The 25,823-nt window shown below is 44.1% G+C and overlaps 1 protein-coding gene across 3 annotated transcripts; it reads left to right on the top strand.

The window, feature by feature from the left end:
• Positions 1–42: 42 nt before the first annotated feature.
• LOC147896386 (uncharacterized) lies at positions 43–25,823 on the top strand. 3 transcript variants are annotated; one of them, XR_015541875.1, is made up of 6 exons: positions 43–1,090; positions 1,250–2,274; positions 2,412–2,501; positions 24,104–25,009; positions 25,171–25,474; positions 25,712–25,823. XR_015541875.1 is itself a non-coding variant. In XM_087382381.1 (5 exons), the coding sequence occupies exons 1-5, from the start codon at positions 991–993 to the stop codon at positions 25,312–25,314; spliced, it is 2,265 nt and encodes a 754-aa protein (XP_087238507.1). In that variant the 5' UTR covers positions 43–990; the 3' UTR covers positions 25,315–25,823. The 3 variants fall into 3 exon arrangements, 1 of the variants encoding a protein (XP_087238507.1); XR_015541874.1 differs by having other exon boundaries at positions 25,632–25,823; XM_087382381.1 differs by having other exon boundaries at positions 25,171–25,823.

Here is a 25,823-nt window from a genome sequence, read left to right as displayed (position 1 = left end):
TTTTGGTTTTTTTTTCTCTTTCTTCTCTCCCCAAGACAAACCTTCCTCTGTAGCATTGTCTCGGCAATTTTGGCTTAGTTTTTGTTTTTGCGCCTGCATTTGCCATAGCTCTCCCATCGCCATAGCCATCTTCACCTTCAAGCTTCTCAAGCTTTCCTTGCCCTAACTCCTCCATAGCTTCCCCCCCTCTCCCACATTTGGCTGCACCTTCTCCCTCCCTCCCTCCCTCCCTCCCTCCCTCGCATCGATCGTTGCTCTGCCTCCCTGCCTCGCCGATTTCCCGAAGATTCCTTCCCCCTTCGCAGTCAGATCTTATTTCTTTTTTCACTCCTCGCTTCGAGCTCTTTCGCCCTTGCAGTCTCCCTTTCAGCTCTTTTTCTAGCCCTAGAATATTGGCTGGAACGACTCTCTCCTGGAGCTCGGCCCGCTTCGCTTGCGTTACGCTCCTGCGCATGAGCGCGTCCCCTCCTCAGAGGTCTTCTTGGACTTATTGCGAATTGGGGATTGCATCGTTCTTCAATCGCCCTGGATTGCATTGGCTCGTGGGACCTCGCTTCTTATCTTGATTCCGTCTCGATTCTTTGCAAACCGGGGCAAGGCTTCAGACTTTCGCTCTTTTTTAGGATCATCTTCGAGGGCATATTGCTTTCTGTTGCCAGTTCTTTACCTTTCTTCCGGATGTAAGGGGCCTCTTGAATTCTCCGTTTTCAGCTTCGGTTGCGGGGCTTCTGATTATAAATTTTGGAAGAAATAGTTATCGTCGTTAGCTCTGGTCGAAATCGCAACAAGCGCAGGTATTCTGTGCCTGTGCACAGGAGTTTTGAGTATGAACAGGATCCTGTCGATACTCTATACATCGGTAGCCTTGCAGAAGGTGTTTGGAAGCCCGTTTGTGGTTCTCTTTGGGAGCCCTTGTGTTGGGACCTGGATACGGAAGGCGGATGCAAACATTAGGTCTGCGTGAGTGCACTAAGATGGTACATAACTGTGATGGAGAAAAGTGAACCCTCTTTGATACCAGGATGGCTCAAAGGGGCTTCTGGGGGTGGTGTTGCGGCACCTCATCTCTTACAGCCTGGTCTCTATCAAGGTGTGCCTATTTTCATTTTGTTTTTCAATGTTAAACCGTACTGCTTTGTAGCTTCAAAGTATGCCAATGTATACTTTGGGTTGTTGCACTCACCTGTAATCAGTAGAATGCTCTTTAATCTGGGTCTTAATAGGAGGCAGCTTTTTGGTTGTGCCGCAGATGATGGAGGAAGCTCGATTCTTCCCCGGCACAGGGCATCACAGCAGCAATCGCCTGCAGTTGGAAGTGGTCATGTTGACTATGATTCACCTCGTGGTTCTGCCTCATCTGATCGGATCCATTTCCCATCCTCTCGCAGAGGTTCTGGCAGCAATAGCACTTCAATGGAGAGATTGGGTGCTGATAGAGAGAACTACTCTCAAGGGCGGTCGTACTCTGGTTTCACTCGCAGCTCCTCGGTTCGCAGCCATGATACTTTGGAAAGGGAGCGGGATGGATTTCGGGGGGATGGTGGGCGGAATGACCGAGATTGGGACTGGGAAGGTGATAGAGACCTTTGGTCAAGGGAAAGAGACAGGTCTCTTGGATTTGGGGCAGAGGAGAGAGAGAAGGAGCGGGAGCGCTTAGAGAATGGAATGCTTCGGCTCTCTGTCACAGGAACTTCAGGTAAGTATGATTCAGATGCTTCGTTGAGACGCTCACAGTCCATGACTCTATCCCCCAGGATTCCTGACAATGGTCCACGAAAAATAAACGAGGTTGTTAATCTACAATCACCAATGCCTTCTGCGAGTGGTGGTTTGGCTACAAGCATTCAGAAAGCTGTTTTTGAACGGAACTTTCCTTCCCTCGGGGCTGACGAGAAACTAGGTGGCATGCCAGTGGGTCTTGGAGGTGCTTCTATGGCAAGCCCACGTCCTCTTTGGCAGGGTTCTTCCAGGCCAGATTTAGGTCGAGCTTCATCACCTGGGTTGACTGGAGGCTTCACTAGTTCCATAGCAACCACATCATCCCCTGTCAGTGGAGGAGGTGGAGTGGCTGATTATTGGAGCTCAGCACTTGCAGAAGCACCTTCTTCAAATGGCAGCATGCAGAATGGCCTGGCATTACATGTTGCCCCTGCTAGCACTGTTGGCGGGATGTCTTCCGGTTCGTCAGGGCCTGGCTCTACACCTTCCTCAAATGCCTTGAATATGGCAGAGGCTCTCACTCAAAATCCACCACGAGTGCGGACACCTCCCCAGGTGAATAGTGGCTCATTCATTTGACCCCTTGTTTGCCTTTTTGGGATGTGCATCCAGTTACTGGAGTTGTTGGTTTATAAGAGGCATCATCCAGCTTCTGTTACTCAATTGTTCATGTACTCACTCTGCTGATGCAGCTGTCTATCGATAACCAGCGACTGGAGGAACTTGCATTGAAGCAGTCTCGCCAGCTGATTCCCATGATTCCAACCTTACCCAAGACCATGGTATAGTCCTTAGACTTAGGTGAAGTCTTGTTTTTGCAAGGAATTTGAATTCTTCACAAAATTGAGGTGAGGAAGGCTAAGATCTCATATGAGCAATGCAACAAAAAATATGGTGAAAGTTGAGGAAGTGTGCTTCTTGAAGATAAACAACGTAGCATGATTCAACTAAGTTCAATGGGTTTTATGGTTTTTGCAATTCATATGAAAGATTGTAGCTTGATGCATGGCTTTCCTGTAGCCTCCTTTTTGTTGGCAAAGCAGTTATGCTGTTTATGTTGACGTTTATTGGAAGTGGTATGTTGACATGCAAGCCTTGTATAATCTCTTCAAGTTTTAATAGAGTAACCATATTTTGCTGGCATGTGTCTGCTGTCTTTCCTTAAGTGTTTCCTCAGTTTTTAGTGCTCCTATGTCTGGATTTGTCGAAAGTTTTTTCTTGTTGGTGCTTACTTATGGTGAAAAGCTACCAGATTGAAATTCCAGGCTTGCATTTCTTATACAACCCTCTAATTTCAAGTCATTTGTAGACTTTGTTGTGTAGTTGGGATGATCTCTAAGTAGGGTTTATCTATTTATCCGCCTGAAAACATGAGAGAGAGAGAGAGAGAGAGAGAGAGAGAGAGAGAGAGAGAGCGAGAGCAGTTTATTCAAAGATCTGTCTTCAAGAGTCCTGTTTTAAAATTTGGGAGTTGCTAGTCATTAGAGGCTTTTTGTGCATCAGAGAGATATTAGGAATGGATCATAAGGCTTCTTCAGTAGTGCAAGCCTTTGTCATGGCTGAGTTTGCTCTTCAACTCCGGAGTGCTGACAAGGGACCTTTGTATAAATGGATGCTCAAGTATGTGTGGGTGTGTGGATGTTATACTATGGTCTACACCCACCGTTGGGCTTTGATGACATGGGTGTGTTGGGATAAGTATGATCAAGGGCTTGCTCTATGGTGCATGTGTGCATCTAGGGGAGTCACATGTGTGTTTGTGTGTGTTGTAAAGGCACATCAAGTGCTATGATCTGTCTAGTGTGTGACCTAAGTGATGATGTAAGACAAAGGCAATCCCACTGATGTAGGGATTGATTCCCACTGATGTAGGGGTTGATTGCCACTTATGTAGGGAAGGTATTACCTTCTCCCTCTTTCTATAAGAGAGAGAGAAGACTCTCACAATCATATAGAGATTTCATTGTGCTCTCACACCTCTTTCAAGATGCATCTATTCTATCCTACGGGATTCTACATTTGGTATCAGAGCTTTAGGTTCTAGATCTAGCCTAGCCTAGCATTAGATGCTATCTCAAGCATAAACTACAAGTTTCTTCATCTTCTCCATTTTCCTCCTTCTTCCCAAAATCTTTGAGAGCTCTGTTCTTTGCCTACAAACGACCATTGCCTAAACCTCTAAGCTGCAAACTCCCCTTGTATGGGCGAACTTCCAGCTGCAAGCTTTTGGTGAAATTTCGACTGTACGTGAAACGCCAACACTCACACTCTCTGACAAAATTTCGCGCAATGCTGCGCTTATCCTTCTGTCAATTCCTCTGAGCCCGAGCTGCACGACACTGAACGGAACCTGCTGTTGAAATCTGAGCTCATTTGGATAAGGAATGGAGGCGTAACAGACGAAAAACTAGTCAGTCTTCTCAAGCTTGGCTATGGCGACCTGACGCAACATTGCGCCTCTCCTTGCTGGTAGCCCTTCTCTGGTATAAGGCCCTTCTTCCTGCATAAAAATCCCCTTGAATAGAGCTATGACCTGTGAGAATTGCACCCTCTAAGTTCAGGTCTCTGTTTTGGACAGTTTTGACAATGTTGTGAGTTTGATGTTACATTAGATGCTACTTTAGCATTTCTGATGTTTTAAAGTATTGAATAGCTTCAGTATAGCTATGGCTACAGCTTTGCTTTAAGTTGCTACACCTGGATTTGCTTGGAATGCTTTCATTTAGCCACCTCTATGAAGCATGCAAGTGAAAACATCATTTCCATTATGTTTTGTAGTATGGAATTTGGTTGCTTGTATTTTGAAGCTCTTCAATTTTTTCTAGCCTTGTAAGAGAGTAGACACTGCCCATTCTGGGTTAGACCCTCTCATGGCTACCATCTTGAATATGGATAAGTTCAATGGTAAAGGCTTTCACACATGGCAAATGAAGGTTAAGTTTGCATTGATGAGGGAAAACCTCTGGGGGCTTGTCAAACCTGCTTCAACTACTTCTTCAACAGCCTCTAATGCTGGAGAATACTCAGCTCCGACACATCCGGCAAGAGATCCTGCTAGAGAGGAGAAAGCCTATGGCATCATTGCTCTTGGCTTAGGAGATGACTATATTCATCACATTTCTGATTTAGAGTCTCTTTCTGAAGCTTGGCAGAAGCTTGACATTATTTTTGCTGCTAGCTCTCACATCTCAAAATTGTCACTTAAGATTGCTTTCTTTGAATTGAAGATGGCTAGTGGCACTCCTTTGGTTGCCCATGTCAATTATATGCGGAGTCTCATGACTCAACTTGCTTCTATCAACTCTCCAATCACTACAGATGATGCAATGGCAAATTACACGGCGCAGCGGAACAAAAACTGAATAAAGAATAGAGAGTACACAGCAAACTGAAGCTTGTACTCATCTTTGTTAAAGCATTCTCATATCTTTATATTTGTTGCCAGTTCAATCTTGCTTTATAGTTATGTGCTTCTTTAATAGGAAGATAATTATCCTCTACTTTCTTGTTTGTTTATAGTTACTTACTTTAATCTCACCCTATATTTGTCTATGTCTTTTTTATTCATATTGCTTCTTTTCATCTTCTATTCAGAATGGCCATTTTCTCAATAATAGCAAGGTATCATAGATATATTGGAATGGATTGTTGACTGACAAAGAGCTTGTGAAGAGCACAAGAAAAGACATGAATCGTTGACACAGTATGAGAAATTAAGTTTCTACTTAGAACTACCATGAGAAGGATAGAATAAAAGGTTGCACAAAGAGCTAAACATGTCGAGTGCAAAATAAACAGAGTTTATAAACTTTTTATATATGCTTGAAGATTATGATCATGTTGTTACCACTTTGAAAAATCTTCCTAATCCTACTCTTGAAGGTCTTATTACTGCTCTTCAAGAAGAAGAAAGGCACATGGAACTCCGGAGAGGCAATGACACAGCCTATGCCATAAAAACTCAAAAGGGGAAGTTTTCACCTTGCAAACATTGTGGGAAGACTAATCACCTCTCAAAAGATTGCTTCAAGATCAATCCTTGCAAACATTGTGGCAAAAACAATCACCATGAAAAGTATTGTAAAGCCAAAAGGAAGCAACTACAAAGTCAGAAACTATCAATCTACTTTCAGTTGATGTGCCTCCACAAGATGAGGCCTCCTATGAAGATTGCTTTTTAAGCGCTTTTTTGTTTATCATCACTTGGTCAAATTTTGAGGTTCTCTGCCTGGAGTAGTACTCCAAAAAGAATATGTTATGTAAATCACCTCTGGTCACCATATGATGTAGACCATGTGATATGTGTTTTGTTTATCGTATTTCTGTGAACCTCACACCCTTGGGAACCCTTGCTAGCATGAGATCCTAGCCATAGATTTATCCTTGACCACCATGAGATGGCATGAAAAACTATGAGACTAGATGTATCCTTGACACTGCAAGAGGCAAACCCTTGAGGGAAGGTATGTCGGGATAAGTATGATCAAGGGCTTGCTCTATGGTGCATGTGTGCATCTAGGGGAGTCACATGTGTGTTTGTGTGTGTTGTAAAGGCACATCAAGTGCTATGATGTGTCTAGTGTGTGACCTAAGTGATGATGTAAGACAAAGGCAATCCCACTGATGTAGGGATTGATTCCCACTGATGTAGGGGCTGATTGCCACTTATGTAAGGAAGGTATTACCTTCTCCCTCTTTCTATAAGAGAGAGTCTTCTCTCACAATCACATAGAGATTTCATTGTGCTCTCACACCTCTTTCAAGATGCATCTATTCTATCCTATGGGATTCTACAGGGTGGGGATGTCGTAGTAGCTAGTTCCTGCTATGCGCGATGGAGTTTATGGTTTTCAAACCTTGTGAGTGACCGTCATGAGATTGAAACTGCACTATGTGTTGTCATTTAGAGGATGAGTTTGGGCACGCTCCTTGGATTCATGTAGATATATGGATCATAAGGCTCTCAGAAGTTCATGGCTACAAAACTTTAAAGAAGGTCCCAAGTGGTATGAACATAGTGATTGCATGCAAAATTAGTTGTAACAAATCGATATATTTTTTTGACCTCAAGTTGAATAAAGTGTAACATCAGTCTTAATGGAACATTGGATCCTACATGGAGAGCTATTTATGTATGGGTAACAGTGTCTATTAGTCTAGTTTAAGAATCTTTGGTACATTGGTGTTAGTCATTAGAGATACAGATCTAGCATTTCTTTTTTGTTTCCCCCCCCTTAGATGCTTGTTGGGAGAGACTAAAATGAAATCGTAGTCTTCACAAGCAGTTGGAGCTTGAATGAAGAGAATGTGAATTACTTTTTGATTAGCCTTCTCCTTTAGTGCTAGCCTGTCACGGCTGAGTTTGCCCTTCACCTCTGAAATGCCGACATAAACTCAGCACCAAGACCTTTGTATAAATGGATGCTCAAGTATGTGGGTGTGTAGGTTTGTATGTGTGAGAGCATATGTTTATACTATGGTTGGGCGTTGAAGACGTCGGTGGGGATGTCATAGTAGCTAGTCCTTGCTATGTGATGGAGTTATGGTTTTGAACCTTATGAGTGACTATCATGTGATTGAAACTTCATTATGTGGTGTGTTTTTAAAGGATGACGTTGGGCATGTTCTAGATATACGTATTTTGTAAACGAGAGGGGTATATGCTAAAAGTTTAGGCATGACAACTCATCCTCCCTAGGCCATGCCTGTGTAAGGTTGGTGACATTGTATGCTCAAGGTTGTAGCACAACTACTTGACATTATCATCTTGCCATAATTTAATCTAATTTTAATAAATAAACAAGCAAGTACAAATACTCGTGAGCACTACCTAATGTTTTGCAGAATGCAAATGATCGTGAAGATGAATGGATGATTCCTTTGTAGCACTTGCAATGGAAGCTTGTGTGTAGAACCATTGGAAAGTTTGAGAGTGCTATAATGCAACCGCTTGCAAATGCATAGTATGTTGATGAATTGATTGATTGATTGAGAGAGAGAGAGAGAGAGAGAGAGAGAGAGAGAGAGTTGATTGGGCGAAGTGGAGAGAGGGAGAGAGAGGGGAGGAGAGAGAGACTAGAATAGAAAGTAGTTAACCAAGGCATGAGGTGTACAAAAACTATTGGGAGGACACTTTTTTGCAAAACTCTTAGTAGAGCACTGCCTTTGCAAGGAAGTGCAGATAAACAATAATATAATCTTAGAACATGTAAGGTTTTATTCACCTTACACTTGTTGCATATGTGGGTGTGCATATGCATACAATGCTCGTTGCATCATAAATATCACACAAGCTAACATGCCCAACCAATCTTTAAGGTTCCAACTAGGCATGGCCGGCCTTGGTGAGTTGGCCCCATGTGGCCTTAATGATTGATCATTGATAGTGTACATCATGGTAACATTTTGGGTTTTGCATAGGGGGGGCGGACTATGAGGCATAGGCCTTTACCTCCTTGGTGGTTTGATATGCAAAGGGATGGTATCAAGAGAAGAGGATGCAATGTCCTCAAGAAGGTGTTAATTGACGAGTCTACAAGGCAAGGTTCAAGTAGTCCCATATGCAAAAGTGCATGATGATTTGCCTTACATATCTGAACTCAATAGGCCTAGCCAACCCTTTTGGGAATATGAAGAAACTTGGTGGATAGGGTATGGGTCCCCAACACAGTGCCCAAAGTGTGCCACATGCTTAATGGCCTAACTTTTGCAACAGTTTTGTGAGACAAAAATCTGTTTTTTATTCCTCTGAAAGCATAGTTTTGAAATAACTTTGAGAATTTGTAAGCAAAATGTGAGTCCTTTGAGTTAGGGACTGAATTGCAGCAAATTTCAGCATGATTGTCTTACTATACTCATCATCTTCTTGATCTAGATTAGGTTGTATAATAATCTTATACCAATTCACATATGTGCAAAGAAGCTCGAAAAGGTATAAGAGGGTACCGATCCCATGTGGACTCCACACACTAGCGGTGGGCTGTATGTGATGCCAATCCCTTATGCACATCACCATCGAGCACTTGGTCCCTTTGCGAGTCCTCATGAAAGAGAGCGGGTTATGAGGAGAAGATCTCCATTGGTCATTTTGTGAGTCCTCATGGAAGAGAGCGGGTATGAGGAGAAGATCTCCATTGTTGTTTTGATGACTTCATGAAAGGTTTTGATATGGTTCCTAGGCTCAATTTGTGGAGAAGGATGGAAGTACCTCAACATTACATGGTTGATGTGGCCAAGGATGGAAGCATACATCTAAGGGTCTTCTCACGTGAAATTAGAGTCAAGAAAGGGTGCTCGCTCCTTGCCACTCCATTTGGCATCTACACGAGAATTCTCCGAGAGACTTCAACCAATTACAACCCAATAGGATGTCAATAGGCCCAAGTCAAGGAGAGAATGTGTCATCATCAAAAGTGTGAACATCATGTTGCTCGCCCTTAGCTGATCGGCAACATTTACAATTAGTAGCGCAGTCTCCATTGGGCAGTTCTATGCTCCATATCAATGTTTGACAACTAGAATTGATGAAATTAATACTTTCACAATATACTAGTATGATTCCATTTCTCATATTAACACTCCCTTTTAGCCTAGTTCTTGAGTCTTTTTACCCTTAATGGCATCCTTTGAGATAAATACACTTGTACTTGCATTTCTGATGATTGTTGCTCCTCTTCCAAAGTTGCATTACCATTGCTATCTCCATTTTCACTTCATTAATGCAAGTCTTTTGGTTTTCTCCAAGAATACAAGTCCATCATTTTTGCTTACAAGGGTGATGACTTCCTAGGATTAGACCTAGAGCAATGAAATTCAAACGAATGAGCATAGGTATGTTAGATTAGGGCCTTAGGCTACTAGAACATTGTGCTTGCATATCACAGCTGCATTATTATCGCTTGTTGGAAAATGGAGTGAGGGTTGAAGAGAACACAAAGCAGCAGCAAGCTGTATTGAGAACTCAACAACACCCAATGAATGAATACACTAGGGTAGTAATAGAGACAAACCCTTAGATTGAACCCTAACTAGGGCTAACACACGTGGTGACTAACTCAACCACAAACTCAGCCACTAATTGTAGTTAGGAGAAAAAAACCTTATTTAAAAAAAGTGCCCCTAACCCTAATTACATTGGCATGGTTAGGGATTACCTTCAGACATTGTCACTGCACGGGGAAATATTACAAGGAATAATGTCAATCATACCATCTGCAAATATATTGGTCCCTGGCTAGAGGAGAAATAAAAGTCTGGAACATTTCCTTTTGAAGTCCTTCCTGGTATCACTCACCACACCATCTTGTTGCTAATGCCTCCACCATGTGTGGGCAAAATCCTCAAGATGAAGCATAGCAAATCTCATTTCCTTTAGGATATAATAAAAAAATTCTTCCAGCTTACTGATCCAACCTTATGCTTTCAACCTTATGAGTGACTATTATGAGATTGAAATTGCACACTGTTGTGCTTTTGAAGGATGAGTTTGGGCATGTTCCTGGATTCATCTAGACAGCTGCGATCCACTCTTCCAACTCAACTGGGCGATCCAGTCTCCCCTTTGAACTTGGAAACATCGATTGTATCTTTGACCTCACTGCCCTGTCGTAACCCCCCCTTGGATTCTGAGGGCCTAACAGTCTGAACATATCACTGATTCGTCAGGACTGATCTGAGGTCAGCATGAAGGATCTTGTATTCATTAAATCTCTGGCATAAGACTTCGATTTCTGGGCTGGTACTTTTCTGAGGTGTACCCGGTGAAGGTCTTTTGCTTTGGTTGCTGCCTCTTCATACTTATGGTGAGCTCTTCTAGATGAGGCCATGAACCTGTCAGACTTAGAAGTTAGTCACAGGCTCAAATTCATCATCAGAATTAGGGATTGTTTCAAGGATAGTCTCCATGGGTCTCTTCCCTTCTTGAATCTGTTTTCTCTTGAGATGATCAAAGCCTCCGTTCACAGTTGCAGATAAAATTTGCAGCCTTTGATCCGTTATTTGATTGTTGAACTTGATTTCATTAGTCAATTCCCTAAATTCTTGAATTAGGGGCCCCAAACAACCTTGAATTAGCTGCTTGTGGCTTGATTGCAACTGATCTGGATGGATAGCTTGCATGGCTGTCTGACTATTGCCCTTAGGATCTTTGCTATGAGTTGAAGCTTCAGCCTGCTCTGCTGTTGAACCCAATCCAATATTTGCAATGTCTTCAAGTGCTTCTCCCTCCATCCTAGGGTCTGAATCTAACACTGCTTGAAGGCATTTCAGAAGCAGAAAACTTCAGATTTCAATAATCCCAATGTTCTGTTCCAAAATTCAAAGTTTTCTCCAATCTTAATGCATATACTTGAACATAAGCAAAGGATAGAGTAGAGAGAATCCAAAATTGCAGAAAATCAGTTGGAATTAGGCACGTCTGTCCATTGCGTCTGGCAGGAAGACATCATTAGGGCAAATCACTTCTAATTGCAGAAATACTTTGCACGCCCCTTTTAGCATCAAATACAACTCAGATGGTGCATTTGCAGCAGGATTTCCAGGATTTCGAAGCAAATCTGAGAACTGCCTGCCAGCCATTACGTGCAAAAATACAGCGCCAATCAAAGAATTGCAACGCTCCATAGGGCTTTGATTTGTAGATCACCACGATCATAGCGATGTAGAAATCTGATAACTTTAAATATTCAATCCTCCAGCAGGCTGACACCTGGCAAATCGTTCAAATCTGATAACTTTGAATATTCAATTCTCCAGGCTCCAGCAGGTTGACACGTGGCAACCAGATGGGATTTCTTCCTGCGACTATTATTTTGCATAGAGGTGTGTAACAGGCTCAAGAACACATGCTCCAAGTTATGGACATGGTTTACCCACATTTCCCCATGTTTTTCGTGCTCTGATACACTGAAACAGAATTAGCCCTAATTGTTGCCAATTCGAACTATTTCAGCCTAGTTAGACAGTCCTACACTAGCTCTTCTCAAGTCCTAGAGCAGGAATACGAAATTCAGATAGGAAGTACTTGCTTAGGCTAGAGCATTTCCATTTAGGTCCAGGTAGTACCATGCTAAAGTAGGTACAATGCTAAAGTAGGATGTCATAGTAGCTAGTCCCTGCTATGCATGATGGAGTTTATGGTTTTCAACCTTGTGAGTGACTATCATGAGATTGAAACTGCACTATGTTGTGTTTTTAGAGGATGAGTTTGGGAATGTTCCTGGATTCATCTAGGTATATGCTTCTGCCGTATTAGCGGACATTCAAATTTTACCTTGTGAAGTTTTCGTCCAAGTTGCGGCCTGCTGGTATTGAGATAATTCTTTCTATCTTAAATGGTGCGTTGCCCTATCAGCTAGATTTATATTTAGATGCTCGTTGGGGAGAGACTAAAATGAAAATGTTTAGACTTCACAAGCAGTTGTAGCTTGAATGAAGAGATTTTGGACTACCTTTTGATTAGCCTTCTCCTTTAGTGCTAGCCTTCATCATGGCTGAGTCTGCCCTTCACCTCCGGAGTGCCGACAGAAACTCAGTACGAAGACTTTGTATAAATCTTGCCAACTCGAGCAGATGGCAGCATATCAAGTAAGTCATTATGTGTCTAGATATTCTGCTAGCTTATATAAGCAAAAAACAAATTTTTTAAAGTATACCTGGAGCAATCTTTAAAAAGATATTTGCTAAGGAAGACTTTACAGCAGTCTCTTGTTCATAGGTTGTGGAAGAAAAAGCTAGATTTGGCTATATGACCTCAGTGCCAACTAGTATTAAATTAAAGGAATCACACGAAACGGTGTTTTGGATAGTCTCTGTTGCTTCCCCCAATTTTTCTTGCGCAGCGCCGACAGACCATTTTCCTGGGTCGGCGAATCGCGATTTCTGCACCTGCCCCCTCTCCTTTGCTTCCCGCCCGCTGTCTTTTGCTCCTTCCTCCTCTGCTTATGTTTTTCTTTACCTGCACCACTTCAGGCTTCTCTCCCTGTCCTTTTCCTTCACCTGCATCAAGCTTGGAAGCTGGTCCTTTTCCTTCTAGAATCTCCACCTTCCTTCCAAATTCCTTCACTAACTTGATATGAATTGTTCCATTGCATATGATTTTAAGATGCATCTTTCAAGCTTTTGTAACGTTTTCATTAAATGGTATATGTATGTAAAATATTTATACATTATTAACCTTAAAAACCGAAACTCCGTTTCCACTGTTTCTTCCATGGCTGAAACTAAAAAACACCGTTTCCTGCTTTGCTCCATATCACCGTTTCCGAAACTCTTGGGAACTATGCAAGGAATACCGTTTCCGAAACTCTTGGGAACTATGCAAGGAATGTGTTTTCTCTTTTCCTGGCAAATAGAATTTGAAGTTTTATCTTTTTATTAAAGAAAGCGTGCAAGGTTTCTGTTTGGGGTTTTCCCAAAATTTATTGTCCATAAGAGATTAAGAAGTTAATTTCTTGTGAAAGAAAGAGCACACCAAATTTTTTGACTAAAGTAATAAAATCTTGTGTGAGTATTACAAACCATAGCTAGTTCTAGTGACCTTCAGAGCTACTCAGTGGGCCTTTGACGAGCTTGGTTAGGAGTTTGATGCCTTGCATTAGTAAAGTCAAGTAGGCCTTTTGAAACTAAACTGTGACAAGGATTAACCCTTGAGAATCTCTTCTCAAACTCCCTAGAGTTGCAAGAAGTAGAAGCTGGTCTTTCTTTGGGTGGTAAAGCCTACATAAGTGGTGGATGAATCTCAAAGAGCTGCAAAAGGTATGAAGGCCAAAATCGTTAGATGTGATGTGTTTGACCTAGACCAGCTCTTTGGATCTCATACAAAGAACTAGGCATATAGTGATTGATGCCTTAAACTGTGAGCATGGGTGTCTTATATAGTCCCAGCTCCCATGGATATACTTAGATTATTCGTAAATAAACCCTGACCTTCACATTACACCTACTAACTTCTCCTTGGCCCTTTAGCAGCTAGTACCCATTATCATTTGGAGCTTCCTTACCTTGTTTAGGTATAGACTAATCATAGTCAGCTTGGGATGTGACATTCTTTCCTCAATATATATATTTTTTCTCATAAATGGAAGGTGGAAAATTGCTTTCAAAGACTATAGACTCTCCCAAGAATCATCTTATTAAGATCTATCTTTCGATTCAATTAAATATTCATAATAAACATGATTTGTGAGTTTTCAAGTTCTCCCATCCAACACTAACATATAGTTAAATCATTGATTAAGTACATATTACGGAATATATATTGATAAATCTTCCATCTGGACTAGCTTCCCATATGAGACTAAGCTGCCATTTTCTCACGACTTATATTGGAAAAGAGGATGAACTTTGTTTCTTTTAGGAACGTCTAATTTATAGCATCATTGATTTGCTTGATTATTTCATATGGTTTGTAGTCTTACGTGGCACACATGAGCAGATGGATGATAGAAAACCAAGTCGGAATGACCACAAATAGGGCAGAAGTTGGAATAGAGGCGGGATGAACTGCGCTTGTTTTGGGCAAGTTCAGGACAAAAAGAGGCAGATTTGGTCTGGCCAGATTTTCAACAGACCCAGACATCTTTTTTCAGCCTATAAAAGGGCGGTCATTTTGGCCCTACACTTATGCAAACTGAAGCCTCTCCAAGGCCTTGTGATAGCAGCGAGTGTGGCAGAGATTATGTTGGGTGCGGGAAGTGTACCTCAATGTGCTTCGTATGCACATGAAACAAGGGACTCTAGCTATTAGTGTAGATGATAGTGGAAGTTTTTTGGTTGACGTGAAGATCTGAAAGTAACTTGCGTAGCAAAACACATTCTATGAAACCTGCCCTATACTCAGCTTCACAACTGGAAGTAGCAACTGTAGGTTGCTTTATGCTGAACCAAGAGATGTATGAAGAGCCAAGCATGAAATAGTTGCCATCGTGTGACAGGCGGGTGTCATAACAACGTACCCAATAATTGCCTGTGAATGCATGCAAAACCAGTGAAGATTGATCACCATAGAACAATCCCAAATGCTGAGTGGCCTTCAAGTAACGGAAGTTTCGCTTTACTGCCTGCCAATGTTGTGTACTGGGCTTGTCATAACAACGTACCCAATCATTTTCTGTGAATGCATGCACACTAGTGAAGATTGATCACCATAGAACAGTCCCAAATGCTGAGTGGCCTTCTAGTAACAGAAGACCCGCTTTACTGCCTGCTAATGCTGTGTACTGGGCTTGTGCATGTACCTTCTTATTGGGAAATTGGCATACTGTAGATTAGGTCAAGTATGACATAAGTTAAATAAGGCAGCCAACAGCCTGCTGATAAAGAGTGGCATCAAATGGGGCACTCCCATCCTCGGAGGAAACATGGAAGCCACGTTCCAATAGAGTAGAAACTAGCTTACAATCCTCGAATTGGAAATGCTGCAAGAGTTGTCCAATATATTTGGATTGACTCATTATTATGCCCGCCTTAACATTAGCAAACTGGATGCCCAAATGCGACCTGCCCTTGTCTGACATTGCAAATGATTTATGCAAATCTGCCTTAAAATCTCCAATTTTCTGTATGTCGGGCCCAGTGATAAGCATGTCATCCGCATAAGAATTAAAATCAGAAACTCTGATTCACTCTTTTGGACATAAAGAGTGGCCTCTGTATGGCTGTTCTGAAAGCCAAAGCATAGCAAAAAAGAATGTATCCTGGCATACTATGCATGCGGTGCTTGCTTCAAACCATGGAGAGCCTTTTTCAGCCGGTATACTGATTTTCAGAACCATCAACCTCAAATCTTGGAGATTGGGTGACATAGACCTCTGCCTGTAAATCCCCATGAAGGAAAGAGGCCTTAATGTCTAGGTGGTGTACCTCCCAATGCCTCTGGGGTGCAAGAGCTATGAGGCACCGAATGGTCACGACGCGTGAAGTGAGAGCGAATGTCTCCTCAAAGTCAATGTTGTGTTGTTGGGCATAGCCTTTCGCAACAAGGCGGGCTTCGTAACGGTCAACAGTGCCATCAGCTTTGACTTAGTGCCTATGGCACGCTTGTTGCCAAGCAAGTCACACAGCTCCCGAGTTTCGTTAGCATGAATGGCATCAAGTTCAGCTTTCATGGCTTGCATCCATTGATTGCTTGCAAACTTATCTCGGTGACTGAGAAGTTCCTCGTTAGAGACTGTGGCAATCAATGCAACATCAAGTTCAAGGAAATTGCCATGCATCTATCTTTGTACACCTCTGGTGCAGGCAGCCAAGGGCTCAGCTTGCTTGCTGTCCTGCAAAGAGTCCAAGAGCCACTTTGGCTTTGTGTTTTGCTATCTAATGACAACCCTCGCCTCTTGAACTGCCTGTTCTATTGCAGGTGCATTATGTGGGGGTATGTATAGACGGCCAGAGTAAGAAGGTGAGTGATCCCGATCAAAGCGTATATCGTGGTAGGTGGAGTAAGCACTGAGTGAGGTGGAAGGTGCTATGCGAAGGGAGGTGGAGATGCGAAAGAAAAGGTATGTGTGATCAGCCCCTGGGGGGAGAGGTGCTACAGTGAAGTCAGTAATGCGAGATGTGAAGACAGGGGATCCCATGATGTAATCAACAACACTGGAGGCCCCCCCATGTGGAAAGCATGTGAAACCACCTGAAGCGGGCCATCTGTCAAGACCATTATAGATAATGAGATCATGTATTCTGCCCAGGTCTAATACGGCCTGCCCATAGGATGAAAGTGGACCTCGCATGTCAGCCGAAACCCGTAGCATACCTGCCTCCTCAAGGTCAACATCTGCCAGTAGAGTGGAATCATCTCTGAAATCAAGAAGTGGTACCTGGCGGGTCCTTGTCCTCGCGTTAAAGTCCCCCACTAGAAGGACTTCTCCGCGGCTAGAAAAGTCAACAATGGACTGATAAAGGGCAGCAAATGGGGATGTCTCATCATCATCTCGAATATCTCTGGTAAAGTGGGAGGTCTCCGGGGGGAAGTAGCAAACTGCGACAAACAGATCGTGGCTATCCGTGTGTCATATCCGGATCCAAAGAAATCTGTAATGTGTATCTCTCTGCTCTACTGAAGTGTGGATCTGAAAAGGACTGCAACTCCACCTGAACCTCGAACTCCTCCTGTACCCCTCGTCTCATCTCTGTAGGCAGACTCCCATGTATATCTGCTGACTATTGGGAGAGGGCGCTCTGGACTTTGATGTGTCTCTGTATAGAAGACTATGTTGTGGCCTGTATAGGATTCTGAGAAGTTCCCTGGTTCTGACCATAAGGTACCATTACAGTTCCAAATGGTACAGGACAGGGTCTCGGATATCTGAGTCTCATAGGCCCCGCTTCCCATGTAGGGGAGGGGGCAGGTGTCCTACGGGGGCCTGTAAGAAGTCGTCCCTCTCGTACCACTGCCCACTTCCCCTCCTTTCAGGCCTGATCCCACTACTGCAGCAAAGAGCACCTCTCCTCAACCTATAGAGGTGTGAGATCCTCATCCATAGAGATCGCTGGCTGATCTCGAAGGACTGACGTTCGTCGTAGAGCTGAAAGTCGTGCCTGAGTGTCATGAAATCGTATGATCAGGGGTTGCTCTCGGTTGGGATCTCTCCCCACCCGCCATGCCCTCTCTATCCTGTGCTCAGCCACACCCAGGGTAGCGGTCACGAATGCAATCGCATCTACCATCGGTGTAGCCTCAGTGCATGGGATCCTGCGTACTCTGATGTTGAGAGCCTTACTGGCTCTCTGGTGCTGCTCCATGAGGGTAGCCGAAACGGTGACCCTTGCGGGTTCCCGTTTGGCCACGTCAACCCATCTGGAAGTCTCCTCAATAGCAAATTGCATGCTCGCAATCTGTGCCTCGACCACCGGGGTACTCCCTGGGACGAGCCAGCTCCATCTCACGCTCACGAAAATTATGTATCTCCGTGAGTAGGGTCTCACGGGCCTCTGGTGTGTCAGTCCACCCATGTCCATGCTGAAACTGTGGTGACTGTGGCATGAAAGAGTGGGACTGAGTCCGAAATTTGGACGGTGGCTGAGTGAGGAACGGAGATGACAGTGGAATGGGTGAGGCAGTCCCAACGGGGTGTGGGAGGATGGGCTGATTGAGAGGGAGAGGGGAGAGTGAAGCGTAATGCGGCACAGTGTATGACACCTCGGAAGTAGGTGTCATAAGCTGTGTGAGAGTTGTAACAGGAGAAGAGGGGAAGGGAACAACAACCGGCGCCATGGGCATGAGTATGTCACTGATCGTGGATGTAGATGGAGTTGAGACTGGAACTAGAGCTAGGCCTGAAGTGGGGACTGAAGTCGAAGTAGAGATAGAGATAGAGGGAGCTGAGGTTGGAGCTGAAAACGAAATTGACACTATAGCGGGAGTTGAGGTTGAGGTTGAGGTAGAGATAGATGCTGAAGAAGCTGAGGCGGGTCCTAACTTTGCCTTGCTGTTTACCCTGAGTCCACTTCGGTTGTAACGTGTGTTCACATCCTCCAAATTCAGTTGTGTCGTTTGCTTTTTTGTTGTTGTTGTTATTTTCGTCTTTCTTGGCTTTGTCCCCCATTCTCTTGGGGTGCGGGTGCAGATCGTAGTGTTAATGTTCAACCGGGAGCGGGAGCACAAGTTCCCCCCCCATAATGGGAGGCACGTCCAGTGCGAGGTGGTGGAGAGGTAGTGCGGAAGCCTGAAGTGGAGAGGCAGCCAAGAGGTGGAGAAGGAGGAGAGGCTAGTTTTTTTTTTTTTGGGGCCCCCCACGGAAAAGAGACCCAAAAAAAAAAAAAGGGGGGGGGGGGGAGGGAGGTGGGTAGTGGCTGAGTGAAGGGGTAGCGGGGAGCGAAAGGGGGGGGGGGGGGTGCGGTTAGCTGCAGCAGCGCCTTGGGAGGGCTGAGCGGGGGGTAGCGGAGGGCTGAGTGGGGGGGTAGCGGAGGGTAGCGGGGGGGCTGAGCGAGGGTGGCGGGGGGCTGAGCGGGGGGGGGGGGGGGGTTAGCAGAGGGTAGCGGAGGGCTGAGCGGGGGGTAGCGGGAGGGCTGAGCGAGGGTAGCGGAGGGTAGTGGAGGGCTGAGCGGGGGGTAGCGGGGAGGCTGAGAGCGGGGGGCTAGAGCGGGGGGCTAGAGCTAGAGCGGGGGGGGGGGGGCTGAGCGGGGGGGAGGGTAGTGGAGGGCTGAGCGGGGGGTAGTGTTGGAAAGGTCACCTCCTCATCTGTAAGCCCCCATATGAGGAGAGCATGGGGGAGGGAGACCTAGGGCAGTACCCAACAGGAAATGAGAGAAAGGGGCTGCCACATAGACAGCATCATGGCTGGCATGTGGGCAGCACATCTAGGACTGTTAAGGGCAGGACACAGGGCCAGGAAAGTACGGAGCAGAAGCAAGACAGTCTGGGACAGATTGCGGAGGATCTAGGACATGGAGGCGCACTGTTTGCAGAGGCGCAGACATGGCAGGGAGTGGAGGCTCAGATCTGCAGCAAGGAATGTGACTGGCAGTGGGGAGGTGGCAGGCCTTTTATAGGCTGCATATCTGCCTTGAATGGAGGGCCAAAAGCCCTGGAAGTTTGGGCCATAAAAGGCCTGAATTGTGAGCCCTTTAAAGGGCAGTTTTTCCCAAGCAGACTGGGTCGGTTTTTTGTACAGACTCAGTCGGTTTTTGTACAGACTGAGTCGGTTGGCTGGCCAGGCCCTTGAGGGCTATATAAGGGGGCCATTCAGGTCTCATTTGCACATCATCTGCAGCAGCAATTCCACCAGCAGAAGGAGCAGCAGCAGGGCTATCTTTGGGCCTACAGTCAGGAGGAGAAAGTAGTACCTTGTGCTGCAGACTTAGCTTGCAGGAAGCTGCCCACCTAGACTGGTTTCCAGACAGCAAGGTGGAGAAGATCATTCTAGACGGAAAGTCTACTCACGCTCGAGGTGGAGCACGCGGACTCTAGTCTAGAGATAGCCAGCAGATAGGAGAAGGACTTTTGTGGTAAGATCAGAGGACCACACCATTGGTGGGACTCTGGATCTGTCTCTTTTGTATTGTGTCCATAGTTGTGGACGGAAATATATTATTTGGTGGTTTCTCTATCTGATTGGTTCATTGTCTATTGATGAGTCTGCACACCTATTGTATGCACATAAGTAAAGAAATGATTCCACACCCACACCGCACACTGTGTGAGCTCCTGGGCATTACTATAAGTCTTCCGCTACGTGTACCCTCTGTTGGGTCTTTTCTAACAGGTAGCGGGGGGGCTGAGCGAGGGCGAGAGGATAGATCTATGTGTGTCTGGTGTAGTCATTCACAAATGTGACAATATAATAGAAATCCCTAAGAAAAGCTTTTTGCATCAGACCACATACATCACTGTGCACTAAGTGCAACTTCCTGGATGCACGAGGGGTCCCATCTTTTGGGACTGAGAACCTTACCTTTTTTTCAACAAGAAGCTCTCACAAATGTGCTGTTTAAGTGCATGCATCTTTGAAAGATCCAAAACCATGTCCTGCGAATGCATTTTGACCAGACTTTTAGAATTGAGGTGTCCCAACCTCTCATGCCATACAAATTGTGTCTGAAATTACTGCATTAGCTTCAGTAGCTGGCTGTTTTTCATATGCATCTAGATGATGCAACCCTCTAGAAAGTGTTCCAATAAGCACAATGTAGTTATCGTGCCGATTGTCATAAACAGCACAACGATAACCATCAAGTACAACCATGAAGTAATCTTATTCTTTTCATTTTGTTTAGATAATTTTATTAATGTTTAAGAAATTTGGACTGAGGAACAACAAAAATCTGAATTCGTACGATTGGATATATTTTAGCTTGTCGTACTTGGTGTGCGACTTCTTGGCTAGAATTTTTGGGACATTGTATCTGGATCAGAGACTAAATCTGTCTCTCAGCTGCCACTGCATCCATTACAGGCGGTGCTACTGCTACTACGATCACTTCTGGCTCTACTACCGTTGTTGCACCCAATCCTCCTACACCGAAGCAAACCCTGGTGGGATCAAGGGGATGTGCAGGCATGTGCTGTGATTGCATTTGCATGCAAGAGATTCATTATTCCTCACATCAGACCTTGCAAGACAGCCAATGATGCATGGAAAACTTCGGCCAGTTTGTATTAGGTTCGTAATGAGGCCAGAGTTGACTTTTTGAGGAGGCATATTAACAGTGTACACATGCAGGAAGGGGACATGATATATGCTTATGCCACCAAAGTCAAGTACTTCTGTGAGGAGCTTATTAATGCGGGTGAGATAGTCTCATATGCATAGGTAGTTTCCATGACACTTGATGGGCTCCTTGACTCATACTAGTGGCTTTGGGTAACCCCAACCCCTATTCCTTCAATCAGCTTGTTTCCCTACTTCTGCAGGAGGAGCAGAGTCGTCAAAACCAGGCTGCTTCTATTCATGTTGATTAGGCCTTCGCCACCAATCATAGAGGCAAAGGCAAAGTAGGGGAAAAGTACAGCAAGCCCAAACCTTCATTTGGTTGATGGGAAGAAGAAGAAGCGCTTAACTGTAGGAGACCATGCCATGACATATCTAAGTGCCCGAAGCATATTGCTTTTGATAAGAAAAAGCAACAACATGGATTTGCAGTCACAAATTCACCAACCGCCCATGAGCACACCCTCGAGGCAGCCCATTTTGCTCATGATGAGTTGGCATTGGCTGTGACATGCCATTATAATCCGTTGTTGGATGCTTCAGCCTTATCAATTTCAGATTCTGACTCTGGCTGGTATTTTGATAGTGGTGCTTCAAAGCACATTACATTCTGCAGAAATTTATTTCAGACATTGAGTGATGCTCCCAAGGGAGGCCCTCGTGCAAACAATGCCTCTTATTGTGTCAAAGGAATCGGACAGGTTGAGGTTTTGGGATACAATCACTCTTTATAAGTGTTATTTGTTCCAGGCATCAAGAAAAATCTGATTTCCATTTCAGCTATTTCTACCAATGGCTTCAGGGAACATAAGGTAGTTGGTACCATCAAGTTTGTCCTCAGCTGGGATCATTCCAGAAAAATCCATGTTGGCCATTGCAAACAAAAATACCCAAAAAGAAAATGCTGTGCAAATGTCAAAGCCTCAAGGCTATCAATGCAATGAGCAGGTTGCTCAAAAGTTGACACAATATTTCCAAATGTCAACCAAATAAAAAAGCAAAAGCTCTGCAAATGTGAATGCCCAATGAAGTGCTCAAACATTGAGCTAAATGCAAAAGGCTGTCTTGCAATGTATGACTGCAATAATTTGCAAATGTCAATGCATCAAAACTGCCCTGCAAAAGCTTAAGAAGCTCTTAAATCTGCTCAAAAGTGACGTGAAATTGAACCCCAAAGCAAAGGGGATGACTGCAAGTGTCAATCCTGCAAAAGCTTTCCTTTTCTTCAAAAAGGAAAGTATGCCAAAAAAGAGGGTAAATTGAATTTTCTAGCTAATATCGCTGTATCAGCATGCCGCATTGCAATAAACTATCAGTCGCCTAAAAAAGCCCTAGAATCTACGAATTGAGACTACTAAAAATCACAATGTCTGCAAATCTCACTCACACTGAGTGGAAAGATGCATGAAAACCTGCCAAATGCCTTTTCCACTGCAAAATTGTATCTCAATGCCAAAAACCCCAATTCGTAGAGCAATATTGAGCCAAAAACAGGGCAATCTCAAGAAAATCCCCAAGTTGTTTGCAAAATTGCAATCTGACTGGAATGTCTGTCTTGTACAAAAAATGCCCCAATTTCTTGTGGGAAATTGCACCTACACATGTGAGTTGCAAATTGTACGGTATGTTCGCGCGTGACAGCTTGTTATACAACATGTACAAATCAACACAAGGAGTACAGACTGCAAGTCGTATCTGCTTGCAATGGGTCTGTGTGGAAACTTCTTGAGTAGTTGTACGTGTAGCCTATGGTGGCGGCACCTTGGGTGTACAGTGACTGCAACACACAGTGTACAGTGACGGCACCTTGGGTGTACGGCAACAACAACGAACAGTGGACAACATTCTGAGTGACGGTAACATGCGACAGCTTTGAGTAGGTATGGAAAAAGTTTAGTACGATTGTGTAGACAAATAAGAGCTGGTTCAAGAGCAGGTCTGGTAACTGTACGGAGATGGTGGCACAAGTCTAGCACTACTGTGTGGGAATGGGCTGTATACAGCTTGCAAGTCAATCTATGGCGGTTGGAGCCGTTGAAGAAACTGCACATGTTGGACACATGTGCTAGGTGCTAAGCGCTTTGATACCATTGTTCGGCGCGGTGAGCAATGGAATGGAGGTGGAGAGTCCTATGCTTCTCTGTTTGTTGTCTATACTTTAGTATGTGTTTACTAAGATCACGAGGAAGTTTGAGTGCTTGAGAGTTCAGTGGAACACTATTTTTCCTCTCCGGAGGCTGTCACAGCAGATGTGTGTGAAGCTCAATTGGCTACGTGTGGATCTTGGCATAGCACAAATGTTGGTTATGATATATTGCGTTGGCCAAGAAGTATTAGATCGTTCCAGGTTCAAGCACATTGATATGAAGTATGACTGTACTCACGGCAAAGTGGAATCTGCTCAGGGTCCAACTGATCTACTGATAGCTTCACTAATGTACTTTGACTCTTCGTCCCGTGAGGCCTCCCGAAGACGTTAATACATCTTTCGTTCTTTCTTTCTTTCTTTCTCTCCCCCCCTGTGCCCCCCCTGCGCTCTTCCTTTTTGTCTTACCTTTATATAAGATTGAGATTCTAGTCTATGAAGGTCTATGCACATAGTTAGTTTTTTTGCTGTTGGCCAGCGTGGTTTCTAATTCTTCTTTGAGAGGAGGGGCTGAACTGGTGTGCTACATGATTTGACCAAGCAGGGGCAATTGAGATGTGCCATGTTCTTGTGATTGAGGAGCCATGCCTCTCAGACAGTCATGGAAATTTGGTAGTGAAAATGAATAAGTAATCAAACAATTGGATGACGTGTAAATGAAGGAGAATATTTGCTTGTCCAATGGTAGTGACTAATTAGGTTGAATTTCTTAATGTCCTCCCTAGTACTGGCCTTTGTCATAGTCTATAGATTGGTTCACGGTTATGTAGGCATATTATTCATGTGGATTCTGTTTAAGTTTATAAATACCAAATTTGGGACATTTTTATGTATGTCACCTGCACCTTGTTTTTGGGGGGATTGATGAGTTAGTCCACACTATGCATAGCGAACTCCATGTTTTGAAGTTGACTGTTGTGAAAGTGAGTTTCTAAACATATTATTGATTGTAAGCTAAGGATTAGACTTGCGTTTTACCAGTTTAAAGACTTTTCTCTTTGGGTCTTATACTGATCGGTGCATCGTATGGAAGAAAAGTGTCTAGCTATTACTATGGGCTTGAATTTTGTTTTCCCTTTTTCCTTTTGGGCAGAGTTTGGCAGATAAGACAAAACCGAAGCCGTTACGGTCAATTGATGGTATGGCTACAAGTTCCTCAAAGGGGAGCCAGCCATCAAGTTCCTTGCAAATAAACTCTCCGCACAGGTCATTGGCACCTGCCAGACCGGATACACCAAAGGCCTCACAAGGGAAATTACTTGTTTTGAAGCCCAGCAAAGATGGCAGTACAATTTCTCTCAAATCGGAAGGCAGTAATGCACATCAAGTAACTTCTCATGGAAATCTTAACCTAACTGCATCAGCAATGAGCATAACAGGTGCTTCTGTCCCAGCCTCTGGGGTCATTGGCCAGCGTAAGCAGCCTTTTGATCGTAGAGCTGCTCTCCTGTCTGGGAGTGCTGGTCCTGATGCTTTAGCTGGGTTGCGCGCAAGGGAGTCTGCTCATATGGCAGAAGATAAGCGGCCTTCTCTACAAGCTCAAAATCGAAGTGACTTCTTTAATGCACTCAGAAAGAAGGCGGCAAGCAATGGGAGTGTTCCCTTCAATTCAAATAAGTCTGATTCATCACTGCAGCCAAAGAGTGATCTAAGTGAAGCTGAGATGCGCGAGGAGATAGTTGTTTCTGTGGGCCACTCCTCTGCACCAAAACCAAAAGAGGACAGTGTAGGTCAGAATTCTGAATCCATTTCAAATCTATCTGAGATTCTCAGTAATGGAGACGTGGAAAGTAGTCCAGGAAATGGCTCGATTCTGGATGAGGTAGTGAGCTTGGGCAAGGAGTCTTCAGCTGTTGATAGTTCAGAAGAGATCAATGTATGCGTTCCCTTGCCGGGAGACTCCGAGGAAGAGGAAGCAGCTTTCATGCGCTCTCTTGGTTGGGAAGAGAATGCTGAGGGTAGTGAACTCACAGAAGAGGAAATCAATGCCTTCTATCAGGTCAGAATGTACACCTAATATATGCTCTTCATATCTGATTAGCTTATTTGCTTGACTTTGCTACAGTCAGTTGTGTGTTTGTTATTCTCGAACACTGCAGATGTTCGGATGAGTTCTGTTGATCTCACTGGTGCTGTTGTTTTCCCTGTCTTTTATTACAGATGCGAGAAAGGAAAAAGCTTTTGAACAGCAGAAGCCACTACACATTCAGAAGTCACTGTGCCGAGCATCCTGTTGGCAGTTTAAGAAGTGTATCTTCAGGCCTTTCATCTGATTCGGAGTCTGATGATGAGCTGCATGTATGAAAAGACTAATCCCAAGCAAACTGGCAATGTAAGGACCGAATTTCTGAAAGGCAAATTCGTCTGCAGGAGGCTTGGAAGCTGCACCTATCATAACTGTGATACGTTGGCAGGATTCATATTTTGTTTCACACTATTTGAAGATTGATCCTTCTACCTGAAGGTAAGGTTGCTGGATGGTAACTCTTGAAGTTGTTATGGTTTTCTGGTGTCCGCTCTTTTACTGTACACACGCTCAAAAGTGCAAAGCTAGGGAACAGGTGCAACCCAGTACCCTTGAATGGTGAGCATCTGTTTTGTTTTGGGTGCTTGCAAAGCAGGTCTGTGAGATTATGTTTTTTTGTTAAGACGAGAGCCTGAGAGGTATGCACATATTCTAAACTGCTGCTGTGCTCTGCAGCAAAGTCTGACTCGGAAATTTTAATCGACAGTTAAGTACCTCTTTTTCTTCCAAAGGATACACATTTTAAGTGGGTGGCATTTGGTAAATATGAGACTGAATGCTTCTAATA

This window comes from Dipteris shenzhenensis, chromosome 12, assembly GCF_047967505.1.
Source record: "Dipteris shenzhenensis isolate YYH24624 ecotype China chromosome 12, Dip_SZ_1.0, whole genome shotgun sequence".
In the NCBI taxonomy this organism is placed as follows: Eukaryota; Viridiplantae; Streptophyta; class Polypodiopsida; order Gleicheniales; family Dipteridaceae; genus Dipteris; species Dipteris shenzhenensis.
Note: the sequence above shows the minus strand (reverse complement) of the source record. Positions and strands in the feature narration are given on the sequence as shown.